General features: G+C 39.2%; 1 protein-coding gene and 1 long non-coding RNA gene across 7 annotated transcripts in view; one reads left to right on the forward strand and one right to left on the reverse strand.

Annotated features, from left to right (window-relative positions):
- WARS2 (tryptophanyl tRNA synthetase 2, mitochondrial) overlaps positions 1-11,957 on the reverse strand; it is a 52,761-nt gene extending 40,804 nt beyond the window's left edge. For 2 of the 5 annotated variants that reach the window (XR_005824015.1, XM_040572621.1), the window contains exons 1-2: positions 11,560-11,957; positions 9,282-9,352 (exon numbers count right to left, since the gene is read on the reverse strand). Coding sequence is in view for 3 of the 5 variants with exons in the window: in XM_040572621.1 (XP_040428555.1) it covers positions 9,282-9,352; positions 11,560-11,773 (285 nt within the window). In the remaining 2 variants the exon portion in view is untranslated. The remainder of the gene's footprint in view (positions 1-9,281; positions 9,353-11,559) is intronic. The other 3 variants (XR_005824017.1, XM_040572635.1, XM_040572646.1) reach the window with 2 other exon arrangements.
- On the forward strand, positions 11,251-19,375 carry LOC121077609. 2 transcript variants are annotated; one of them, XR_005824203.1, is made up of 4 exons: positions 11,251-11,420; positions 16,755-16,936; positions 17,964-18,042; positions 19,049-19,375. It is a non-coding gene; the product is annotated as an uncharacterized LOC121077609 (long non-coding RNA). The 2 variants fall into 2 exon arrangements; XR_005824204.1 differs by lacking the exon at positions 11,251-11,420 and adding an exon at positions 15,855-15,991.
- The last annotated feature ends 4,531 nt before the right edge of the window (positions 19,376-23,906 follow it).

A 23,906-nucleotide genomic window follows, 5' to 3' on the forward strand; every position in this document is an offset into this window, starting at 1 on the left:
AACAAACAAACAAAACAGCATTTATTGATGGCTTACAGTGGGTGTGGAAAGATAAACCAATTGTAGATTTGCAGGGTTTCATCCTGGGTCCAGTATTATTCAGTACTTTAGTATCTTCATTGGTACTCTTTATTTCATCATCAAGATTATTCATTAAATCTGCAGATGACACAAAGCTGGAAGGATGATAAGGGCTCGAAGAGATCTTGACAGAGAGGCAAAATGGTCTGAAAAAATGGGATGCTCTTTACTGGGAAAAAGGACATGGATATATACAGTGAGAAATACTGAACTGCACAAATACATGAAGGAGAACAGCTGTTTAGGCAACAACTGCAGAAAAGGATCTGAAGTTTGTAACACTTTAGAAAGTGAAGACTTAATGTCATGCTTATGCAAAAACACAGATTAATAAACTATAGCAAAAATTGCACAGGAATGCATTAAGAGAATCAAAATTGAAAGGCACAAAACAAATCTCTCACCCTACTCACGATGACAATGGCCTCAAGCTGTAGCAGTGGGCCAAGATCTGGGTCTGCATTTCAAAACAGTGGTAGAAAAAGGCCACAGAAGTATAACCAAGTCTAATGAGAGACCTCAGAAATAAGACTATGGAGGAAAGCCTAAAAGAACTGAGGTTTAGTCCAATGAAGGAAAATTGAGGAGAGACAAGATTTTAAACATGCCTTAGATACATAGTCCTCTACATACGACTTTTGAAACCACAGTTAATAGGGTAAGAAAAATTGAGCTTAAGTTGCAGTACGAAAGATTCAGAACAGATGTAAAGAAAACTTTTCAACAGTAAGAAAAAGAAAACATTTCAGAAGAGTGCTTACAAAGGTTCTGATTGTCTAACAGTAATGAAATAGTTTTAAGAAAATATTATATGAGATGTGTTGATAAAGGCATAGGGGCAGCTCACTTCTATTTTGGGACAGCGGAAGCACCAGCTCACCTCTAGGTGGGTCTCTTCCAGTTCTCTGAGCCTATGATTTTATGTAACTGACTAAGGTCAAAGTGAGATGAACAAAGAAGATAGAAGACAGCTCTACTTAGACTGGCTAGGATCTCACTGTAGCTCAAGATTCAAGTCTTTCTACCAGCATTTAACAAAATTTGAGATTTGAGGCCTTTTCACAGGTAGCAGCTATACACCGACATGCTTTGAAAGACCATTCTGTGTTGCTGAAAGATGTGAAATACTGGTTAACATTAACTGCTTGTAATCTGGTAAATACCCATATTCAGAAACGTACACCGCTTTAATAGAATAAAACTGATAGCAACCATTGAAGAATTAGCACTCATTTTGCTACAAGAGATCAGCATTAAGAAAGTCATAAATTATTTACAAATTATAATTATAGCTTATTTGAACACATTTTAAGTATTGAAAACATTGCAATCTTAAAACAAACAAACAAAAAAGCTAAGGAATGCCCCCATAACTAAATACTTCCCTCCCAGAGAAATTGGAGAAGTTTTATATTTTCAATCACAGTAGTATCCAAATGTCTTAAAACATCTGATGACTGTTGATTCTCCTCTGACCTCTAGCTGAAAGAGAGTTCATTATATTTCTTATATATTTTTTTGAATGAGGAGGCTGCATGCTACCAAGATTGCCCTATGGGATATAAACAAAGACTATCAACTTACATCTAGAGGGATGTTTTTTAAAAAATAACTTTTCTTCGGAATTTTTATATTTCTTCAGAATATTATCCTAGAAACTCAAAGAGTAGTTCATTTCCCCTCCATTATTTTATTTGGCAATTACCTGTAGCTGGGAAAAGTTGTCTTCATTTCGCATGGGGCCAAAATTAACACAGCTGTTTAAAAATTTTCACCTATGCCACTGTCTGAAAAGGGAAATTTTAAAACCACCTGACGACTGTTGGGAGAACTTACAAAGTAGAAGTCTCAGCAAATTCTCTAATGGTGGACTCATGCACAAAGAAAATGCCAAAACTGGTCCACCTTGTCTATGCTTGGGAGAACTATCAAGTTAAATACTTTAGACATAATAATCACGTCTATCAAGGACTTCTACAGCATTAAGAAAAAAAAAAAAAACTTTTTCTGAAGTGAGAAAGGTAATACTTGGAACTTCATTTAAACTGTTTTTAATAAGTTGGTCCAAAAAATCACCAAATTGGGCTGTTTCCACAGAAAGGACAAACAAGGAAGAAGGAATGGATGAGAGGGACAAAAACAGGGAGGTTCGTTTATGCTCAGGTCTTGCCCTCAAAGACGGATGTAGCCAAGGCATGTTTCTGAGTCCAGGAGCACAGAAGCTCATCTGGAAGCTTCAGCTTAGATACAAGCACCGACCCCAAAGACAATGGTCAATATGGTCAATAAAAAAATGGTCAAATCGGTCAATAAAAGCTATATTCTCTCCCTAAGGAATTGTATCTAAGGTTGGGTTGAAGATAAGATGAGTGTAGTACCTAGATTTCCTTTGCCTGTTCTTGAAAGAATAGGCAAGCAACTACTGAAATTACAACTGCTGAAATGTTCAGTATGCAGAGCAAATTCTTTGCTTAGAAAAGAAGCTCTTGTAGGTCTGATATCACCAGCACCTCCAGTCACTAGCACAATAAAATGCTGTTTAAAGAAGACTGCCCCTTGTTCACTAACATTTAAATATATAGATTTGTAGCAGTACAATTAAGGCTTATCATGATTGAGGCCTATTGCATGTAAAAGTTTGCAGAACATTATGTGTGAGATTAGAATAGCTGCAGCACACTCAATCCATGTCACATCATATCGTCACAGTCCCAACTGTGATGCAATTTGAGCCCAGAAATGTCAAATGAAAAGTTCCCTAGTTCCTGGGTGACATTGCTTTATTTTAAAGATGGAATCTCCCTCACTAACTTACCTGTATTATCCAATCTAGCCCACAGGAAACCAGAAAAATTGCCGACCCTCAATTTGGATATACAATTTGTACATTGGTGTAAAAGACGCAGACTGTACTACAGTTATACCAGAGATGTATAACATTCCATTCTTCTTTGAATGTATTCTGCTAGAGACTCACAATCCATTTAGCATGGCTGTGAACTGTAAAAATGTCACTCTGAAGTGAGGAACACCACCTTTGGCTGTTCTGACCTTGCTTAATGCTTGATGAACATGGAAAGTGCTGACACTGCTTTAACTCTGCAAAGATGTCAAATGTGAATATATTCTAAAACAACAAAAAACATTAGAAATACATGGAGACCAGAAGTGTACTCATTCTTGGTGGTGGCAATTACATAGGTTAATTTGTTGCCAGCAGAGATGCAAAATGAGATTTGGTTAGGAATTCAGAGGGCTGGACCCTTCATTCCCTTTACAAAAGCAACAAAGAGGCTTTGAAATGTTTGAAACCGTTTTGTTCTTCTGTGCAAAAGGAAAGCACCCTATGGATGCCTATTAAGTAAAGTCTTTCCACATCTTGGCAAGTATGTGATTTCAAGAAAAATATTTGCAAATGGATAACCCAATTCAAGTAGAAGTCAAAGACCACCTTTGAAAGAATCTTTGATGTGGCTATAAAAAGATTATATTTAGGAAGGATAGAATAATGTGGTTCTGTCATCAAAAGTTTGTAGCTGCCCATAATTCTTTGCTGATGTTAATGTAAAAAGCAACGCTGGTAAGCAGAAAAGGGAATGCCCACGAGACCTTCTAGGATTAAGGAAGAATCCCTGAAAAGAACTGTTTCTGCTGTTGGATAAGCTCAAAATAGGCTATTTCGCAATCTCACTGCCAAAGGACAGTGATATTAGAGTATCTGTGAGCATGAAAGCAAATGACAGAAATAGTTGCTATGTGAATCTTTGGTCATTTGGACCAAATCATCACTCCTGAGATCATTTGGAAGCCTGAAATCTTATTAACACGGAAATGTTGAAATATCTTTTCCAAGGCAGAGCTACACGGCAGATGTCAAAATCAGAACTGCACACCTCGCAAAAGGAAAAAGATGATGGTGAGCTTAGAAGCTGTGAAGATGCTAGAAACTCAAGTTTTCTGAATGCTGGCCAGTAACTTCCCAAATGAGATCAACAGTTCAACATCCAGATTATCGGGAGAACACTACGAAGACCGTGGTATAATGATATTTAATTGTCACTGAGAGTATGTGACCAGAAACAACAGTAAGAAGATTGTACTGATTGGATTCAGAACCACATATTAATACTCCATTTGTCAGAGTGGGAGTACATATATAATCTCATCTCACTTTAGCTTCTGAATACTTCTGGGAATTAGAAGAGTTATATAGGAGCTCTGAGCCTTGAAAATTGAAACATTTCACTACTTACCCTTGGGATCTTTCTGCACAGGAACTGAACTATTGACACACACCTAGGTGGGATTACCCCCCTTTGAAAGCTCAATAAGAAGCACTTACATTACCTTCTAATGTGTACTGTAAGGCTCCAAACCCCTCACCTATAAACTAGTTAATGTAAACAAAACGGTTCTATTCTGTACAGTTATGAAAGTGCTATCTAAATACAAATGGAGCATTACAGGGTTTTATCTGCCTGGTTATGAAAAAAACATCAATATCCTGGGTAGTGGTTTGTAACGTGACCTATGCGCAACACCATGAAAACTGAGGAAACCCCTATCAGTGGTCCCTGCACACAACACTAACTCTTTATTTAGACATTGTGCAGATATCACTGAAACTATTGGATCAACTTCACCTTTGCAATGCTTGTGACAGCTCCAGGCAGTGGAAACAAGCCCTAGCATAATTCAAAAAAAACTTGAGGTTAAAAGTTAAAAACAGACATTTGATTTCTGGTAGCAACCATATATATGGTTCCCCTTCTTTCTTCCCCTTGTAGTAAGAACTTCAATATACTCTCAAGGTAGACAATACTCTACAGTCCAGTAGATGAAATAGATTTGCTTGATACAACACAAAATGATAAAATTTCCTACATGAATTGTCTGAGCAAGGGACTCCAAGAATGGTATTGTTGCAGTTACTAACAGTTAATGGCTCAAATAACCAGAAGGAAAACAATTTCAAATCACTACTTACAAACTCAGCAGAGCTCAAAAAATAAATGATCTAAGGTGACATAACTGACTTAAAGTTTAGGGGTTTTCTTCACTTCAGCTTCTGATTCTACTGTAATTTGAGTCAACTCCATAAAATGCTTGTTCATCTAACCCTAGAGTCCCAGGATAAACCACAACTTGTGTCATGGAAAAAAGTAATTGTTGAAGGTCTAGAATAGCACTTGCCGTATTAGCAAATGGAAATTCTATCTGCTAAAGAAACAGCATTAAAACAAGACCCCCTCTGCAGTCTAGAGACAGAGGTGATCCACTACAGACTGCACAATTCATGATGTTTGTCCAATATATGCACCAGAGAAATATACACAGAAATTCAACATCCAGGACTGCCAGTGTAGCATCTTTCATTAAACTCACTCTACAAAAACAAGTTAATAAAAACAGAATTCTCTCAAGAGAAAAAACAGGCTCAGCCAAGAGACTCAAAGCAAGGGCCAGAGGGGGAAAGAATGGTGGGACTCTACCCAAGCCCTGCCAAGATGCCAGAATAAAGGGCTGTTTCCTGCTAAAACAGTCTACATTTGCCAGACTTTATTGTTAGAATTCCATTATGGAAATGAATAGGGCCAGTTCATGCCTCAAAGATGGTTCATTTCTGTCTACAATGGGGGGCTCTCTCTTGTGTAGCTACAACAGTGGCCGAAATTCGCTACAGACGAAGCATTAAGCAAGGCAGATTAGGGAAGTCTCTCTCCAAGTGGAAATTCTAATAACTCTGTGTGGAAATTTGAGTTCTCCCAAACCCAATGAAGACTCGAGAAATACATATTCTCACTGCATACTAATTTCCTTTCACCTTTGAAAATGGTACACAAGATAATGGTTTCATTCTGGCATAGAGAACACCTTCAATACTATCTAAAAGATACGGTAGTTTTCCTAAATGCAAATTACTTAGCGATTAAAAATAAAACAAATGACTGATTAGGAAAGAATTCATTAATTTCCAACCTGGATAAAATATGCCAAAGGTTTAATCCAGAGGCTGGAACACACTGCTAAATCCAATTGATTTCAAGGGCAGTTGGGTAACCGAACCATGAGCATCTGTGCCCATCAGCAATAGTCAAAAAGTTAACATTTAAGAAAATGAGAAATCAAAATAAATAAATAAATTCAGTATCAATTTCTGTGCTTGAATCCACATAGAAGCCACTCCTATTTGCAAGGTACTTCTCACGTCTCTTAGATCTTTTCTAAAGGTCCTGTAGATTACAACATATTGAACAACCTCATACTGCACACCAGGCCACGGCACGGGTTTTTGCTATCAAATAGACATTTGTATTTCCAGCCTTTTTCTCAGTTAAAAGCACTATGCTGCCTCCAACCTTCATGCACTCTAGAAGAAAGACATGCTACACCAGGGACTGCCACAACCATAAATCCAAGGCAGGCACTTAAACTCTCTGCTCATCCATCAATCTCAGTACACGAGTGCCTGGATGGTCGTTCTGAAGTTGACCTGCTGCAGTAACCTGTGTACAACCACAGCTTGTTATGTGCATCTGGGGACTAATTTCATTAATGATTAACAAAGTGATCCCTATGTAACAGCAACAAATTCAAGTTGGGAACATGGTCTCCTTTAAAGAGTTTGCATTTCATTTAAAACAAAGCTGAATGATACTAAACATCGAGCTCTAGCTTCCACTACAGTTTTAACTTCAGTCTTCAATATCTGTAAGAATTAGGGCCTCGTGCTTTCAGTTACTGCCTTTCTCCCTAATTCATACAGTAACTATAGCTAAAAATATTCAAGATTAAATTTGCAATTTGGGAAAAGGCATTTTAGCGGTTCTCTCTAAAACAACCCTTCAATTTTTATCTTTAATGCCTTTTTCACAGCAATCTTCATTAAAAAAATATGAAACATGACCAATCACTAACATAACCAGCACACTAACAATGAAGTGATCAGGTGGCCTGAATACAGAAAGAACAATACTTCATCAAAAAATGAATCATATTTCATCAACACCAACTAGCTTGAAGATCTTTTAAAGTCCTAAGAATGCTGGCATTCACAGAGGCCTAACAAAGTATCAAGAGACCAGAGAAGGACAAATGCCATTCCTGTCTCCAAAAGTACAAGAGATGAGAAAAGAAGCAGCCTGGAAGGTAGTCTGCTTAGCATAAATTCTCAGTGAACAAACCCCATTTTTTGTAATTCCCTGGAACATAACTAGAGGGAAAAAAACAATAGCAAACATGGACTTCTTAGGAGCAAAGCATGCCAGACTGAGGAGTCTAACCTTGGCCTCAGGAAGCTGCCACAGCAGAGAAAGAAACAGTAAATGCACCTTGATTTTAGCACCATCTTTGGTCACAAACTGTGACCAAAAAGCAAGCTAAGGAAATGGATTTATCCTGTGGCATTTTTTTGGCTGTTAACTCATGTAAAGGTACAGGTACACTCCTAACTGAGCTGCTAAGTTTACCAACATGTTGGCTAAGATTGCTTGGATTTGAAGATCTTGTTTTTGCAATGGTCCTGACTAAACATTCACCGGGGATGTTTTCTGTGCAGCACTCTAAAAGAGGCAGAAGCAGCATCCTTGGGATTGCTGGACTCCAATCAATCTTTTCTCTGTATGACCTGAACAGTGCCTGACAGACTCACTGTCCTGAGTTTCGTTATAGCCAATCCAAATTTGAGTGCAAGCAAAAAAATAAAAAAGGGCTGAATTCTAATACCAAAGATGAAAGTATTTTGTATTAAAATAAGACATCCCTTGTGGCTAGAAGAAGCAGTTCTGTATCACTGAGAGCTAAAAGAAAATCCACTTTCCAGTGAAGCAGAATGCTGTTAAAGTTGGTACGAGATGGAGGTTGTAGGCTATCAAAGCACACAGCTTAGCAGAGACAATACCACCTCTGCAACAGATCATATGTGAAGGCCAGGGAAGGCTTACGCATAGAAGAGGGAAGATCAGGGTAGGAGAAAAAGAAGCAAAATGTAAAGTTCATATTTTCTTTAAAAGATGCTCTCAGAAAGAAAAAACACAGAGGTATTACAGTATTCTTATAATAACAGTGATAACTGCCTGGCTATTAGAACAGAAAAATGGTGCTAAAGGCTCCTGATATCTTCAGGAAGGCCAATAACATGTAAAAGTAGGCTTTGAGGCAAAAGGATGAAATTCTTTAATGTGAGGGTGGTGAGGCACTGGAACAGGTTGCCCAGAGAAGCTGTGGATACCCCCTCCCTGAAAGTATTCAAGGCCAGGCTGGATGGGACTTTGAGCAACATGGTCTAGTGGGAAGTGTCCCTGCCTACGGCAGGGGAGTTATAATTCGGCAATCTTAAAGGTCCCTTCCAACTCAAACCATTGTATGGATTCCATCTGGGTGCCTGGAAAACCAGCTAGTGGTGCATGAGAACCTATAATCAAAAGCAAGACCTCATATTTCTTCTACTTCACTGAGACAACATAAAGAGTAAAGTATGTGTCTGAAACATACTATGTAGCAACAGTGATGTAGATCTGAACAAAGCAGAGTCTGAAGGGGATACATACAATGCTGTCTAGATTTCTCTTTGACCAAATCATAAGTCCATTTTGAGGTGTAAAGGAGGAAAGAAGTATCCCATCCAAGAGCTTAAGTTCACACCGGTACAAAAATGCTTGGCAGTTAGTCACAGACATTGGTAGTACTGCTGACAGGTAAGATTTTCTTCCCCAATCACCTAACTACATATAGTTCATAAGTTCACCTCATTCACATACTAAGATTTTTTCATCAGTAGCTGTTGTGGTTAAGAATGTCCTGTTGTGGTTAAGAATGTCCTTTGCTGACAGGACTAAAACTCTGCTAATTCATATTTTATCAAGTCAGACACCGACACCAACTGACTTACCTTACATTGTATTTTCCTACTGATAGTTTAGGCTATAGTTGGACTTCTGAGAATATTATTATTAATTCCCTGACGTACCTGCTAGTTGCCATCTTTAAGACTGTCTTATCAAAGAAAAAAACTCAATGAAATGATTTCCCATAACCCTGTATTACAGGCCACTGATGAACAATAAGTCAAGGAGTATGAAAGTAAGGTCTTAAAAGTCAAGATACTCACAATATAATTAATCTCTCCAACAAAATATTATTTTTTTCTTAACCATGTATATTGTGTTTACATATTCCAGTTGTGTAGTAAAAATACTTACAAAACCAGGAACTTTTCCACAGCAGGATAAATCCAGCCTAATGATGAACTGTGCACTCCAGTGAAACACAGCTGAAATCACAGAAATTGCGTCTTCTAATAACTATGACTACATTATCAAATGCTTAAGATATCAAGTATTTTAGGGTGCCAATAAGTACATATGACTGAAGCTTGAAGACAAACACATTTCGAGCTTGAAATTTGAATCTTCTGCATTAGCACACAGCAAATACACGACCCATTCCAAGCTGTCTGCCGTAATAGTTGAACTACACCAAAGTGCAGTCTGGCAATAGGAACAGCATAAATTAGGAAGCCAGGTTTTATTCTTCATATTAGAGTGCAATTCCTTCCAGATAGCCATAAGAGGGCACTTAAAGTGAAAATGACAAAAGCCCACAACATACTGGACTTGCAAATTTGAAAACAAAAAAAAACAATTTAAATTACCACTATTGTTTGTGGGAGTGTGGGAGTACAGTAAGTAAGAAGTAGTAAGAAGTTACATAATACTAACTTTGAGCTTCTTGGTTTTTAAATTAAAAACATTTATAGAATAGTAGTAGGAAGGAATTACATTCTCACGTACACAGCACATCTAAAGGACATCAAGTAAGAATAAAGACGTAACAAAGCACCTGAAGAATAATCTTGATGGGCGACTTTAAGCTGGCAAAGACGTTCAAGTCAGAGAGAATATTAAGACGTAACAAAGCCAAGTCTACTCAGAGCAGATTTGTCTACTATGCAAAACAGAACAGCAACCTTTTCAAGAGACATGAAGGCGGGGGAAATTACCTGTTAGGATACTGATTGGATCCCAAAGAGCTACAGTGAGTAGGTGAAAAGACAGGCATATACAAACCTTTTTACTAGTTTTGATAAATTTTGCAGTTCTTGTTCTAAAAATGAAAAGTTGTTTGTGGCATATTTGCAAGATCTGCATGTTGCTTGCTTTGGCAAATGTATTACAGGGACAATGTAATTGTTCAAAACTTCAAGTGTTATAAACCTAGGAAGACTCAGGTACACATTGATGAAATGAAATCAAAGCACCTAAAGGAATGGAAATACCTAACAAGCTTATTCAGTATGACATGTCAAGACTCTTCAGGTCTTCCATATGGTTAACATTCAGAGTAGTCTTATACACAAAATTAATTCCAAAACAAACAAAAAAAACTAAAATATAAGTGGACACCTTACCTCTGCCCCACAGTAACATCTAGTAGGAAGTGTACAATTACTAAGTGAAATATCACTTATGAAAGTTTTCTTTGGGATAACAGATTCTTCCTCTTTCCCACCCACTCCCTCTCCTCAACAGAGTGCTCCTTTCAAAACAGAGCAGAATCAAGGTCATTTGCATGCTATTAGCTGTGTTGATAAGAAACTGAAATGTGCCCTCATTTCTTAAATTTAACCTTAAAAATCCTAGTTCTGAAATAATCCAAACATCCCTGCAACTTGTAACTTACCAAAACTTACCAATATGTAAAGAATTTTTTTTTGCATGTCAGCGTATTTTTTTGGCCTGAAATTTTCAGAACAACTTTGTGGTTGAGGGGAATACAGTAGCTGGAAGGTCAGAGACAGCATGGACAGTTAGAAATCGAAAAGTAGTATTTGATCTTTCATTTTTCGCCTTTCTCCTCACAGGCAACTTGAGATGCAGGTTGTCTACGCTGACACCCATTCTAGATGAACTGCTCCACTATAGAAACATTGAGTATCATTCCAGATTTAGATGATATATAAATGTGAACATGGTTTTCATGAAAAAGCCAACTGCCCAGCTATGGGGGAAGAAAATCACTATGATAGATTCATAGCATTACAGAATGGTTTGGGTTGGAAGGGACCTTAAGGATCATCCAGTCACACCCCCCTGCCATGGGCAGGGACACCTCCCACCAGACCAGGTTGCCCAAAGCCCCATCCAGCCTGGCCTTGAACACCTCCAGGGATGGGGCATCCACAGCTTCTCTGGGCAGCCTGTGCCAGCGCCCCGTGAGCAGCGCTCAGGCAGCCCCACCTTTACACACGTTAATTTGCCTTCTGCCGGAGGACAAGGGAGCTCGCAACCCCCCCCGGAACCCAGCGCTCGGGGCCAGGAGTGACGCCCGGAGCCGCCCGGGTGAGCACCCGCCGCCCCGACCCTGCGCATGCGCGGAGCTGGCTGCGGCCGTTGCGGGTGGGAAGGGGCGGCGTGGCGGTTGGGCAGGCCCGAGCCCGAGAGGCCGGAGAGGGCCCCGCGTCCGTCCCGGTGCCGTTACCTGGGCGAGGGTCCCGCGGCGCGCGGCCCGGATCAAGCCCCCCGGTGTCGCCATGGCGGGGGCGGGGGGGGTGGGGGGAGGAGGGAACGAGGGTACAAGCCCGGAAGCGCCGGCGCATGCGCACAGCGCCCCACAGTGGAGCTTCGGGGCGGGTGGTGCTCGGGCGGTCACGTGGTGGCCGGGCACCGCCTACCGGGGTGGGGGCAGCGGCCATAGCAATGGTTGGCCTAGGGAGGTTTAACGGGCTGCTGAGGTTGGGTTATAGCAGCCCCAGGTCCAGGCTGGGAAGCTGTAGGGTACCGGTGTGCATCTGCAGTGACACCCCTCAGCACACAGGTGGTTATTCCCAGTAGCCAGCACGGTACTGGGCAAGATCAGTCCAAACCCTACCACAGAATCACAGAATCACACAGAATCACCGAGGTTGGAAGAGACCTCCCAGATCACCGAGTCCAACCTCTGACCTAACACTAACAAGTCCTCCACTAAACCGTATCACTAAGCTCTACATCTAAACGTCTTTTAAAGACCTCCAGGGATGGTGACACAACCACTTCCCTGGGCAGCCTATTCCAATGCCTAACAACCCTTTCAATAAAGAAGTTCTTCCTAATATCCAACCTAAACCTCCCCTGGCACAACTTTAGCCCATTCAGACAACATTCCCAACTGTTTTACAGTTCCTAACTGTAAAATCCTGAAGTATTCTTAATAGTTAAAAGCACCGTAAGTTTATATAAACATTTTCACTTGGATGCGTTGGCTAATAACAATTTTTACATTTTAAAACTATGTTTACAGTCCTTACAATATTGGACCCTAATCTATATTTAGCTCCCCAGACTCTAAAACAAACTGTAAAAAAATTGCTGTGCAAGGTCAATGAGAAATTTGAGTCCAAAAACCGTACATGTAATTCTTTTTCATTGTTTGTATCATCGCTGTGAATATTGGTCATAATTTGAGCTGAAAACTTCCATGTACAATGTCTGTTTTGCTCTGACATTTTATTTAGCTTTACGTTTCAGCAAAAATGTCAGCCTGTTTTTGAGAAAATTACATGAAACTGCTTGAATTGTAGGAGACATCAGAGAAGAAGCTGAAAAATAGAAAAGACCAGATGATATTTTTTTGAGATTTTCCTGTCCTAAGGCCAAAACAAGCAAAAAAAATATTAGACGAGCTTGTGGCTGCACCACTGAAGTGAGACTGAAGACATGCTTTGAGTGAAGCGTTAGCCAACAATCCAGGCGGTGGGAGGGATGTATGGATGCCTTAGCGTCTGTCTCCTGACTAGAACTTCTTTCCATTGGAGAGTAATCAAAGCAGGTAGAGCTGTCTCAAAATAACAAGGTGAAGAGAGGGGTGCTAAAGGGGGAAGTGGAATATAAACCTAGCTTCAAAAGATGTAAAGAAAGTTGAGATGATGTGACAAGGAAATGTAGGCCCTTCCTCACTTGTGACGAGTTTTAAAACAAACCCTTTTCCAGTATGGAATTACCAAGGAGAAAGCTTTGCAGCACCTACTAAATATGAATATTATGCTGCTATTATAAACCATTAAGTCAGACCTTGATTTCAGGCAAAATGATGAAGCAAAAATCTATGTGTGTTTCAGTGATTGCAAACTTAAGAATGAAGGTATTGATGTTATGTAAAAATTATTAGTGTTCATTTTCAATGTTATTAGAATTTGAATTAGTAAGTGTAACAGTACAAAAGCAATACTTCTTAGACTTTTTAAATATTTTTGACTTAGTACTGCAGAGGATTCTAATTAAACTTATTGGAGAAACACACATTAAACGGGACTAAGGGCTGATTACCTGACAGCTCTGAAAAAGTACTTATCAAATTTGAATTGAGAGACTTTCTAGTAGACTTCTACAGTAACCTGTGCTTTGCCCTACTCAGTACTGTCACCAGTAATCTAGAATATAGATGGTGAATAATTGATACTTGAAATATGCTCTTAACACAAATACTGACAGATGTGTAAATAAGGCCAAAAACATAGCTGCCATTCTGATAATCAGAGTGTATTAAATCAAAACATGTTTTAAAATCAAAGTGAAACTGGAGTAAAAACTTGAATTCACATTGTTTTTTTTCCCTCCAACCATAAGAGTCTGAATTATTACTTTGAAGTCTTTGTTGAACCCAAACTCAAGCTGAACCAAATGCAAAATTTCCACTTACTGGGTTACAATAGCACTTTAACAAAACAAGAGCTCACTACTACAACAGAAATCTAGCAGGCACAGAAGAAGCATGGGATATTCTTGGTGCAGAGAGGGAGAGTGATGTGAATATATGGGAAGGGTGAGAAGAGAAGGAGGTTGGCTTGAAAATCCCAGAGAAGACAAGAGACAGCTTGCATCCTGAGAGAGGGCCAAATTAGGGGAGGAGAAAGATTCACTGATCATATTTATTGCCCTCTGAAATCTCCCACTGCAGCCAAAACTCTTCCAGCCTTTCTCAATGATGGTTCCTAGCCACTTTTCCCTGCTAATATTACCCCAATACACATTGTGAATCCATTCAAGGCTGTTTAGATGTGAAGAATCTGTTACAGAGCCCAGATTAGGAAATATCAGTAGCAGGTGCACATGAACCAGACCTCAGTCAAAATATAACTACGTTTGTTTCCTGTTTTTAATATCTCCAACGTGACTATTGGCTTAAAAACAAAAGTTCAAGACCATATATTTCAGGTGAGTGGGTGTCTCCTGGGACACAGCAATTTTGTGAAAGATCTGGAGTTTGTGTTTGACAAGCAACTCTATTTCTAGTGCAATCCTCTTGCTGAAATGTTGAATTAAGTAATTTTTTAGTACTGGAGTACCCATCAGTAAATCTAAGTCCACTTTGGGTGTCCGTGCTTTGAAAAAAATACTGAAAAATCAAGGAAAAACCTGCAGACAATAGCCATAAAATGATTCAGGAGAAGACTTAGACATATGCTCAAATAAGTGATTAGTGAAAATGCATGATAGTGCTAGGAGCAGAACACAAACTCTTTTTTTTTTTTTTTCTGGGCAGAAGGACTTCAGTAGCTGGGCTATAGTACACAAAACTTATATTTGTATAAAGCCTTTAAGAGGCACTGCTTTGCACAGGATCCAGCCTTGGTTGTTTTACAATGTCAGGGTCCAGGGAATATTAGGGATGTATAACAGTCCCTCTAGGGATTTTGTCCACAGCCTCCATGTCTTATTTAAAGTAAAAATTAGAAATTGTTTGGTGGCTGTGGCAACAGACTGTAAAAAGGACAAATGGTTAAGGAAATTGCATACATTTTGAAAACATGGCTTTATTCCTTGCCACTTGTCCTAAAGTTCTTATGTGATGCTAGGCAAATCATTGTTCGCTATAGTATTTGCTCAGGTACTGTCTAAAATGTAGCCCCTTTGTGCCATTCATTGCTTAAGCATACAAAAGGAGGTAGCCCATGCTCCAAATAGTTCAATAGGCTAAACAGGCAAAGTGGACACAGATTAGAGAGTGTATGACACACTGTTTGATGAGGTTGCAGAAATTGCCATGTGCAATATTGTGCATTGCATGTGCCTAACATTCTTTTTTAAATGAAGGATGATGTTACAAAGATACTGTGTGAACAAAAAAGCAAGGACAGGACGTTTTGGCAAATTAGACGAGGCAGAGAAAGGAGACCAGGTAGGATGGAATCTGAAGAATACAGAGTCAGAAACAAAGTTGGAACAGGCACAGGAAGGAGTCCAGTCCAACTCTTTACATTTCCGAACAGAAAAAAACTTCATTTCAGACACGTAAATTGACATAGTTTAAAAGCACATCTTTGACATTTTGGAGAGCATCAACGTTAGCAGCATGACTGGCGGAAGGAGGTAAATCCCACTCTTACCTGTTTCATTTTATATTTTACACATGCTATGGAAGGATTTTTGACCATTTTTATACATTTGCTGGCTCAATGAAACTTTGGCAGGGCAGTCATTTGAATGCTGAAGATCTGGCAGAGTATGAAGAAGTGTGTTATCTTTTGTGTGCTGAAACTGTTGGTAGTATCATAGCATTGCAGAGAACTATTTTCTGTGAAGTTCATGGAAAAACACTGTACTGGTAGCCAGTTGGAAATAAAAACACCTAGAATCTTCTGAAATCTGTAAACCTTTTCTCCCTATAATATGTTGGGAAAAAGAAATCTTTCCTACATGTTCTTTTGTATTATCATCAGTTATGGTGGCTGTGTTTTTTACATTCATTTTGAATCTGTGTTTCCTGTCATGAGCAGATTAAAAACAGAAGAGAGCAGAGTGAAAGTTTTCTATTGCAAACATCTGTGTCTGAAAAAGGATTGTATTTCCATGTCCTGGAACATCAAGGGAAAAAGCTTGCCCTCCCCAGACACACACCTTTAGTTTGCAGCAATAAGGAGTTTATAGACAAGGTTGGTTTACTGCAGTAAATAGAAAACCCAAATCTGCTATTATTTCCAGTGGTTAATCCAGCCTGGATGTCTGAGGAGACCTTCAAACATTGTTCCCAGCACAGATATATCTTATTCTTTATCTGATAAGAATAGATACCTATAGATAGAATATCTAAATGCTTAGCATATTTCTGGGTGCAATGTACCAGTGCTTTTAATAATTTGTCTTCTGTATCTGAAATAGTTTTATATGCAAATGTTGCTGTCTAGATAGTGTTCTTAGGGACTATTAATAGAAATGGAGAATGAATGCACTTATCCTCTAGAAATTAAATGCAATTCACAGGCAGGAAAAAAAAAAAAAAGGCAGTGTCAATGGAATTCACAAAGAAAAAAAGTAGTTCTGAGGTATCATCCACATATCTGTCTGCTTTAAAGAACACAGTTGGAAAAGGACAGAAAAGATGTTACAAGAACCCCTGGGGACCAGATATACAGTATGTTCCAATCTGATATTCCTGGAGGAATTGAATCCTGGAAAGAAGACAGTTTACTGGTTTAGATGGTGCCGCAAGGCCTCCCTATCTCAAACATAAATGCTGTCCTATTACAACTGTTATATATTAATATGCATTCAGTGCAGATACCACCCAAATAATATTTTACTAGATTAATGAACTCCCTCACCCAATTGTACACAAAGGTCTGTTATGTTGTGTGCAAAACTGAAACAAATCTGGGAAATAGTTTAATAAAATCATCTTCTGTATTGGTTATTCAGTCATAATCTTCTTGTGCCTTGAGGATACGTTTACTGCTAAGAAACAGCACTTCTTCATTCCTGAAGTGATAACATCTCTTCAAGTACCAGACCATGGACTAGAGTTTTACTTTGAGCAACGTTATTGGCAAGTACGGTCTTGCCTTTCCTCGTCATTTCCCCAGCTGCCAAATGTCACTCAGGTATACCCAGCTGATGGTGATATTTCTATACATGTGAACATTTTCAAGACTCTTAAGACTGCAACTGTTATTTCTATAATTAATAGAAAAAATGAAGCATACTTAAAAGTTTTAAACAAACATGGCAAATTTAACTAATAACCAAACAGCTTTGGAAAATTTAGAAATAGGTAGTAATTCACACAGTCTGAACCTCTCCTTTGTAACTGCTTCTTCAGATTAATAAGAGAATCACCAAGCTGCTATTTTAACAATACCAATTAGCATAACATATCTCTTGCTTTTTCTAGAGTATGTATTACAGTGTGAACACTTTTCTGTCTTAACATACTTGTCCAAGATTCTCATAAGAGATACTACAAACCATAATTAAATTAATCCCTCAACCTGCTTGTGTAATAAGAATTCACATTTAAATCATTGGTCATTAGGCACTGGACACTTCTGTAAAGTAATAGACGTGAAACCTGTCATATTTTTATAAATTGTTCCAGTTCTTAAAAAATGTGCCATTTCCAATCTGAATTCCTATAATTTCACTTTACAATTTTAGGTTATAGAACATTGTTGCCTTTTAAGCTAAAACACTTTTTATTTTCAGAAATCCTCTCCTATCATAATCAAAAAATATTTTTTTTCTTAAGCAAATGGCATAGACTGATTTTCTTTTTTTCAGAACTGTCATCATAAGATAGGCTTCATATATTTTAAGTTACGGTTGCATTTCTTTAATCTTTACGGTTTTTCAATCTCTTCTCTTCAGGGTAAGCATCAAAATATGCCATCATACTATTGCAATACTCAATGTAATTTCTCTGCTTCCAATGATCAGTAGGAAAAAAAAAAGAAGTGTTGCTAAGAAAGTATGGAGATGATGTACAGACTGATAGAGCAATAAATAACGTGTATATATCTGAGAATACTGTTGCCTACTGTGCTGAGAGCTCATGTTCTTTCTGTCATTTTCGGTGCCAGTGATTTCCACAGTCCCCCAGCTTGTAGATGACTTACATTTTTTTGTTTTCAGGTGTGTGACCTTCAAATTATTTCTGTTCAGACACATTGCTTGTATGGATTCTCTTTCCTACCAGACAATCCATCTGTGTGTAAGTGGCTGTTTTTCAGTACTGTTTATCATTTCACCAAGCTGTGCATCATCTGCAAACTTTAGTAGCCATGCTTTCATATTTTCTTCTATGGGACTAATAAAAACATTAATTGCTAAACTGAGATCAGAGGCTTAAAACCTGTTGAGTTAGTAGTGGTTTAATATCTTTTTAATGTACAGTTCAATATACACTTCACTGATTATTTAATGTTAATTTTAAAAATGAGACTGTCATGAAATACCAAAATAAACACAGCATCAAAATGCAGATATATGGCGATATGAAATGTTTTTCTAGACACCAAAAAGACTGAAGTATACATAAAAGGCAGAGTTGTTACAATTGTTTTGAAAAAAAATCATACAACTTTGTTAAGGCAATTTAAATAATACCCCCAGATAAAGATTTCCAACATTATTTTTTGGTTTATTTTATTTTACCGTTTACATAGATATTCATGGCTATGCTCTGACTATTGTGCTCCCATCTGGGAACATAGAACACCTATGGTTTATGAGATACTTCCACTGGAATTGCAGCTGCTTTGTTTCACCAGAGCAATGAAAAAATGATGAGATCCATAGATAGACTCTAGCACCCTTTGCATTCTGCTCTTCTAGCCTCTTGTTGATAGTGGCTGTGGCTGTTCAGCTCCTCACAGCTTTTCCCTGAGCGCTCTGCCTCAGCTCTTCACCATTTCTGCATCCCACAGCAGAAGTGACACTGTTCCTTCTACTTTGAGTAGCAAAATAGGATTTTGCCCACATTGCTGGCAAGCCTGGAGTTATCCCTCAGCATGTGCCCGCTTTCCTCTCCATCACTCCTCCAAGGATGGTGCTCCTGGCCTCCCTCTCAGTGCAGAAAACTAGCATGCTGTCTCCCACCTCCCTCTCAGCTTCTCCATAGAGAGGGTCTAGCACAATAGGTGCTTTCCTCACTGGTGCTTATTATGAACGCATACTTACTGTTGCTTTTTCTTGTTGTTGTTGTTTTCCCCATGCAGAATTGTTCCCTTTTAGACTGGCCACCATCATCCATTGTTCTCCAGGAAACAGAAACTGCCGTTGCCCTTGGGGAGATGGCGACTGGCTATACTGTGAGGCTTCATAAAACACAGACCCCGTTGGGAACAATGGAGAAGAGCCTTCTCAGCGTGGCTACCAGCTGAGGCCTGCCACAGCTCACTGCTGGTCCACAGCAGTGGGGAGTGGCAACCATACTGAAAGAGGCCATGGGCCACTGAGCAGCCTCCAGGCCCTGCTGTGGGGGAAATGGATTACATGCAACAGGAGAAAAAAAAGCAAACAAACCAATAAAAACAAACAAATGAGCAAAAAACAACCCACAACTTAATAACAAAACTGAGTGAAATGAAGTCTTCATGCAAGGTTTCAACAAAGTCCACTTATGTGGGAGCTAGCAAGGGTTTTAGCCTGATTTGTAGGGGAGGTTGAGTACTGCTCTCTCCTGTTGATGATTTGACTCCCCCTTAACAACTGAGAGAAAGAGATTCTTATTTGACAATTTGAATAGGAAGCAATTTTTGTCAGAGAGTAATAAGCATTTCATCTGTGAAGATGTATTTCCCCACCTTCGCTTTTCACTGGTATACTCCTGGGTTGCTAGAGTGTATTCTGTTACCAAGATAGGAGGCAAAGGTCTAATAATGGGTGGTCTGTTTTTTAACTGCCTGATTTTTTAATTAATTTTCATCTCTAAGCAAATGAATATATTCAAATAAGTCTTTGAAATAGCCAGATCTTTTTTAATCACCCCATACACATTGTGCCGTTAGGGAGAGTATACTGTATTTTTCCTAGAGCAGTGACGCATACCTGAGTTGGAAAATTTTGCCCTCACTCTAGAGTCTTTACTTGCCTCGAAAACACAATTGCAGTGATAGAAAATATTTTTAAAGATAATGAAATTTGAGGGTATGCTTCATCAATAATTAAGCATGAGCCATACTGTAGGAATGTTGTGATTATTTTAGAAAACAAGCGTTGTGATTCATGGAAATATTCAAGATGCTATTTAATAGAAATTCAAGCTTTTTAGGTCATTAAAATCACGATTAGTATACTCAACCATGTCAAACTATAATCTATTAAAATCCCACTTACATAAGCATCCAAGTCTCCATACTTTCATATTTATAATTTTATAGGATGAATAATCATCTGCTTCTGTTATTCCTCATAGCAAAAAAATTTCCTCTTGAGCAGAAGTCTCAGCCCTGCCATAGAGTGACTATCAAAACGTTTATAATTATGTCTGTGGCCATTTCTGTGTCTTTGTATTTAAACTGATAAAGCTGATCTTTAAAGATTCAGTATATATTCTTTCATTTTCAGAGTAGGAACTATAATTATTTAAAACAAGCAATTCATCTAGAAAAACAAAGCTGCATTCTCAACTAAAACTGAGGTCCTAGTATAATACACCTAATATTGTGATGGGAGCTGAGAGGCAGCTTTCTGATTTAGAACCAGCCATCAATCCCACTGAGGCTGCTGGGTGTGCTTGCTGCCTTGCGCACCAGCTAAATGAGGGAACAAACAGATGTCCATTTGTTTAGCAATAGCTTAAACTGTGGATGCCATGCCCAAAATAAACATTGAATGGATCGATTAGAGTGACTAAAACAGTGAAAAGCAGGAGGAAACAGGCAGGGAGCAAAACAAAAATCATGATACACAAAATGAAGTGAATACACAATGGCCTTGAAAGAAAGCCAGGGGAAGGAGCTTTTTGAGCAGTGTACTGACTGCAAGCAGATCTGGATCATGACCAAAGCACCGGATTCTTGTTCAGTCTTACTGTATTTGAAGAAGCGGACTTTGTTTGTAGTAAAACAGGATTCTTGTTCAGTCTTACTGTATTTGAAGAAGCGGGACTTTGTTTGTAGTAAAACAGGATTACTTCAAAGAAATACCTGGCTCTTGTAATCAATGTCTCATTCTAATGGAAACAGCCTGCTATGTCGTGAGTACTAGCTGACTGCTCAAGCCACGATGAAGTTAGACAATGAAAACAGAGAGAACAGAACAATGAAAAGCAGGGAGGGAGGATGGAGAGAGATTATGGAAAAAGACATGGTAAAATGGAAGAAAAATGAAAACTTGGAGGAAGCGAATCTCAGACAAAGTACAGGGAGATGAAAAGGAATGTGGTGAAGATGTATTCTTCAGCATGATAGTCAGTTAGCTAGGAGATGCTTGTGGCTCTGGGAGAGAGTAATCCCTAAAGTGTATCCTTGTTTGAATTTCTGATAAAAAAGAAGTCCCTGTCCCTCTTGTCCCATTGCCATTTCAAAAAAAGTAGCCCTCTAAGAAAGGCGCCCAGGCATCACGACGGAGGGTTAAAACACATGAAGCTGCTGCCCATTTGGAACGCACTCCGTCTCCTCTCACATCTGCAGAGCATTTAGCCGCTTGCATCTGGTTGTGTTTGCGCAAATATAATTCCATATTCACTAATAATTCCCGAGGCTAAAGGCCCCTCTCCTGTAACCTTGTTAATATTCTCACAAGGCCTGGTGTGAACGCCTCACAGCATTTGGATTAGAATTCAGTCTGGTGGTTCCCCCCCCCCCTCATCTCTTACTCTCTCTCTCTCTCTCTCTCTCTCGTACTTTTCTGGCCTCCAGTTTCCTGGCCACCCACATGACGAGACACTCTCCCTCCCTCTCTCTCCCCATTCTCAGTTTCAAGGAATTTCCTTTTGTCAAAGGCAAAGTGTGATTGACATATTTTCCCCCTCTTAAGTGCAGTCTTCTTAATACTTGATTTAACTATGTCCTTATGGGGCTCGTATAATCATTACCTAGGTGAGAAAGAGACCCCCTGCTCCCTCTCCACCATCCGATCTTGGGCTTCAAGCTTCAGATTTCTGGATTGCCTAGCACTCTTTACATGTTTTTTATTCACTTTTTAAAGACGTTTTAATTAATTTGGTGCTGACGAGGGATTCCAGATTGACAGCCTTGGAAACTGAGGTCATTTGTTTGTCCACAGAACAGGTACCACCAAAGCAGCAGAACTGCCAGCTCCCCTGTCAAAGAGCCTCAGGCTCCCCTTTTAAAGCACCTCAACCCAGGCCAGAAAAATCACCTTCTGCTCTGCCCTTTCTGGAGAGAAGACAATTCAGTTTCCTAACCAGGCCTCAACCCTGATGCCAGGATTGATTAAAAAAATGGGCTGGAGCTCACCCTGACCACAGTGCCACAGGAATATACATTAACATTTTGCTAGTTCACTTCTGGTCACTCCTTTCTTTACCACAAGAAATTATGTTTTGCTGTTGTTCTCCAGTGATTTTTCCACATGAGACCACATGGCACGGGCCCAGTCAGGCCCCAACATGCCTCCCACCCCAGTAGAGACCAAGGTGTGCCATGGCAGTGGGGCAAGGATTGGAAGGAGAGCAGCCATGGGGCTTGGGAAGGTGGATGGGCTGCTGGCAAGAGAAGGAGAGGAAGGCAAGCCCCCATGCAGATAGCTTGGAGTCTTTAATGATCCCCTGTTAATTTGTATTGGGCATCCTGCTGTACTGCTTTGCCTGGTCCTATTTTAATGTTTCCATGTAATGGGGTTTGTGTCTCTTTGCTGCTGAGCAGTGCCAGCAAATACCTCTTATCATTACCCAGGCATTTCTGATATTTAGTTTAGGTCTGAGAAAAGCTCATTGAAAACAAAACAACTTGTAGAATGCTTAGGTAAGCTTATTCTTACAGCCTTTAAATACTTTTGACAATATCAAATTCCTCCCCTGACTGTTTTTATCCACGTCATGTATATTGGGGAAAAACTCCGTGTTATGATGACTATGGGCTGTCTATGGGAATTCAATGGAAGAGGTTGCACAGACTGAGCCAAACATTTTAAATACAACATAGGAAGGATTATCAACAAGTTTTTGACTAAATACTTGCAAGATCTTACTGCACCGTTTAATCAATATGAGAGCAAAACAGAGTTTTGTTTTCCATTTAACAGAAATAAAGTGTTTTCAGGAAACTGATTGTTACATATAAGAAAATGTTTATAATTAAGTATGTTGACAATTTGTGCCGATCATTATAATACCTTGTTTTCAGTTATGCATGAACTTTCTACATTTGAAGTAACTAGGATGAAATTTCCCATGTTGGAGATAAATTTCTATGCCTTGCATCATTCTTTTTCCCCTTGTTTGGAAAGGAGGAAAGAATAATTAATTGAGTTTTCACACACACAAACACAAAAGGAGACTTTAATTCTCATGTACGTATGTATTCAAAAACCTTGGAGGAATACTAGTAAGAAATCATACTCCCTACCTAATTTGTATCAAAGCCTTGACTTTTGATCAGCAGTTGGTGTGGGAGATCCCTCTGATGTCAGGAATGTGCACTTGGCTATTTCCATGAAAAATTTCCCACATTTACTCAGGTTAGCAGTGGGGTACGTGGTCCGGATGTGCTGTCCCATGGCACAGGAGATGAACAGCACTGCTGCCTCTGTTGTGTTTTCAGTGTTCCTCTGACAGAGCATGGGAGAAGAAGGAACCTTTCTGACAAGACTACAGAAGGTAGGGACCAAAGTACTGGGAATGAGGACATAGGGACAATCCTGATATTCAGAAGAAGGGTGGGGGCCTTACAGCTGGGAATGGAAACATGACGGGGGAGAGGCATGGACCTCAGATGGTTATTGCCTAAAATAGACCACTCTGTAGTTAATTCAAGCTGGCAATTTCAAAATCAAATATTACAGGGGGGGGAAAAAAAAAAGTCATAGAAAATTGATGATGCAGAGCAGAGTTTGGTTGATGTGCTGTAAGTAAGCCATGAACCACCTATTGAGCAGTGAGTATAAAAG

This window comes from Cygnus olor, chromosome 1 (genome assembly GCF_009769625.2).
Source record: "Cygnus olor isolate bCygOlo1 chromosome 1, bCygOlo1.pri.v2, whole genome shotgun sequence".
NCBI classification, from domain to species: domain Eukaryota; kingdom Metazoa; phylum Chordata; class Aves; order Anseriformes; family Anatidae; genus Cygnus; species Cygnus olor.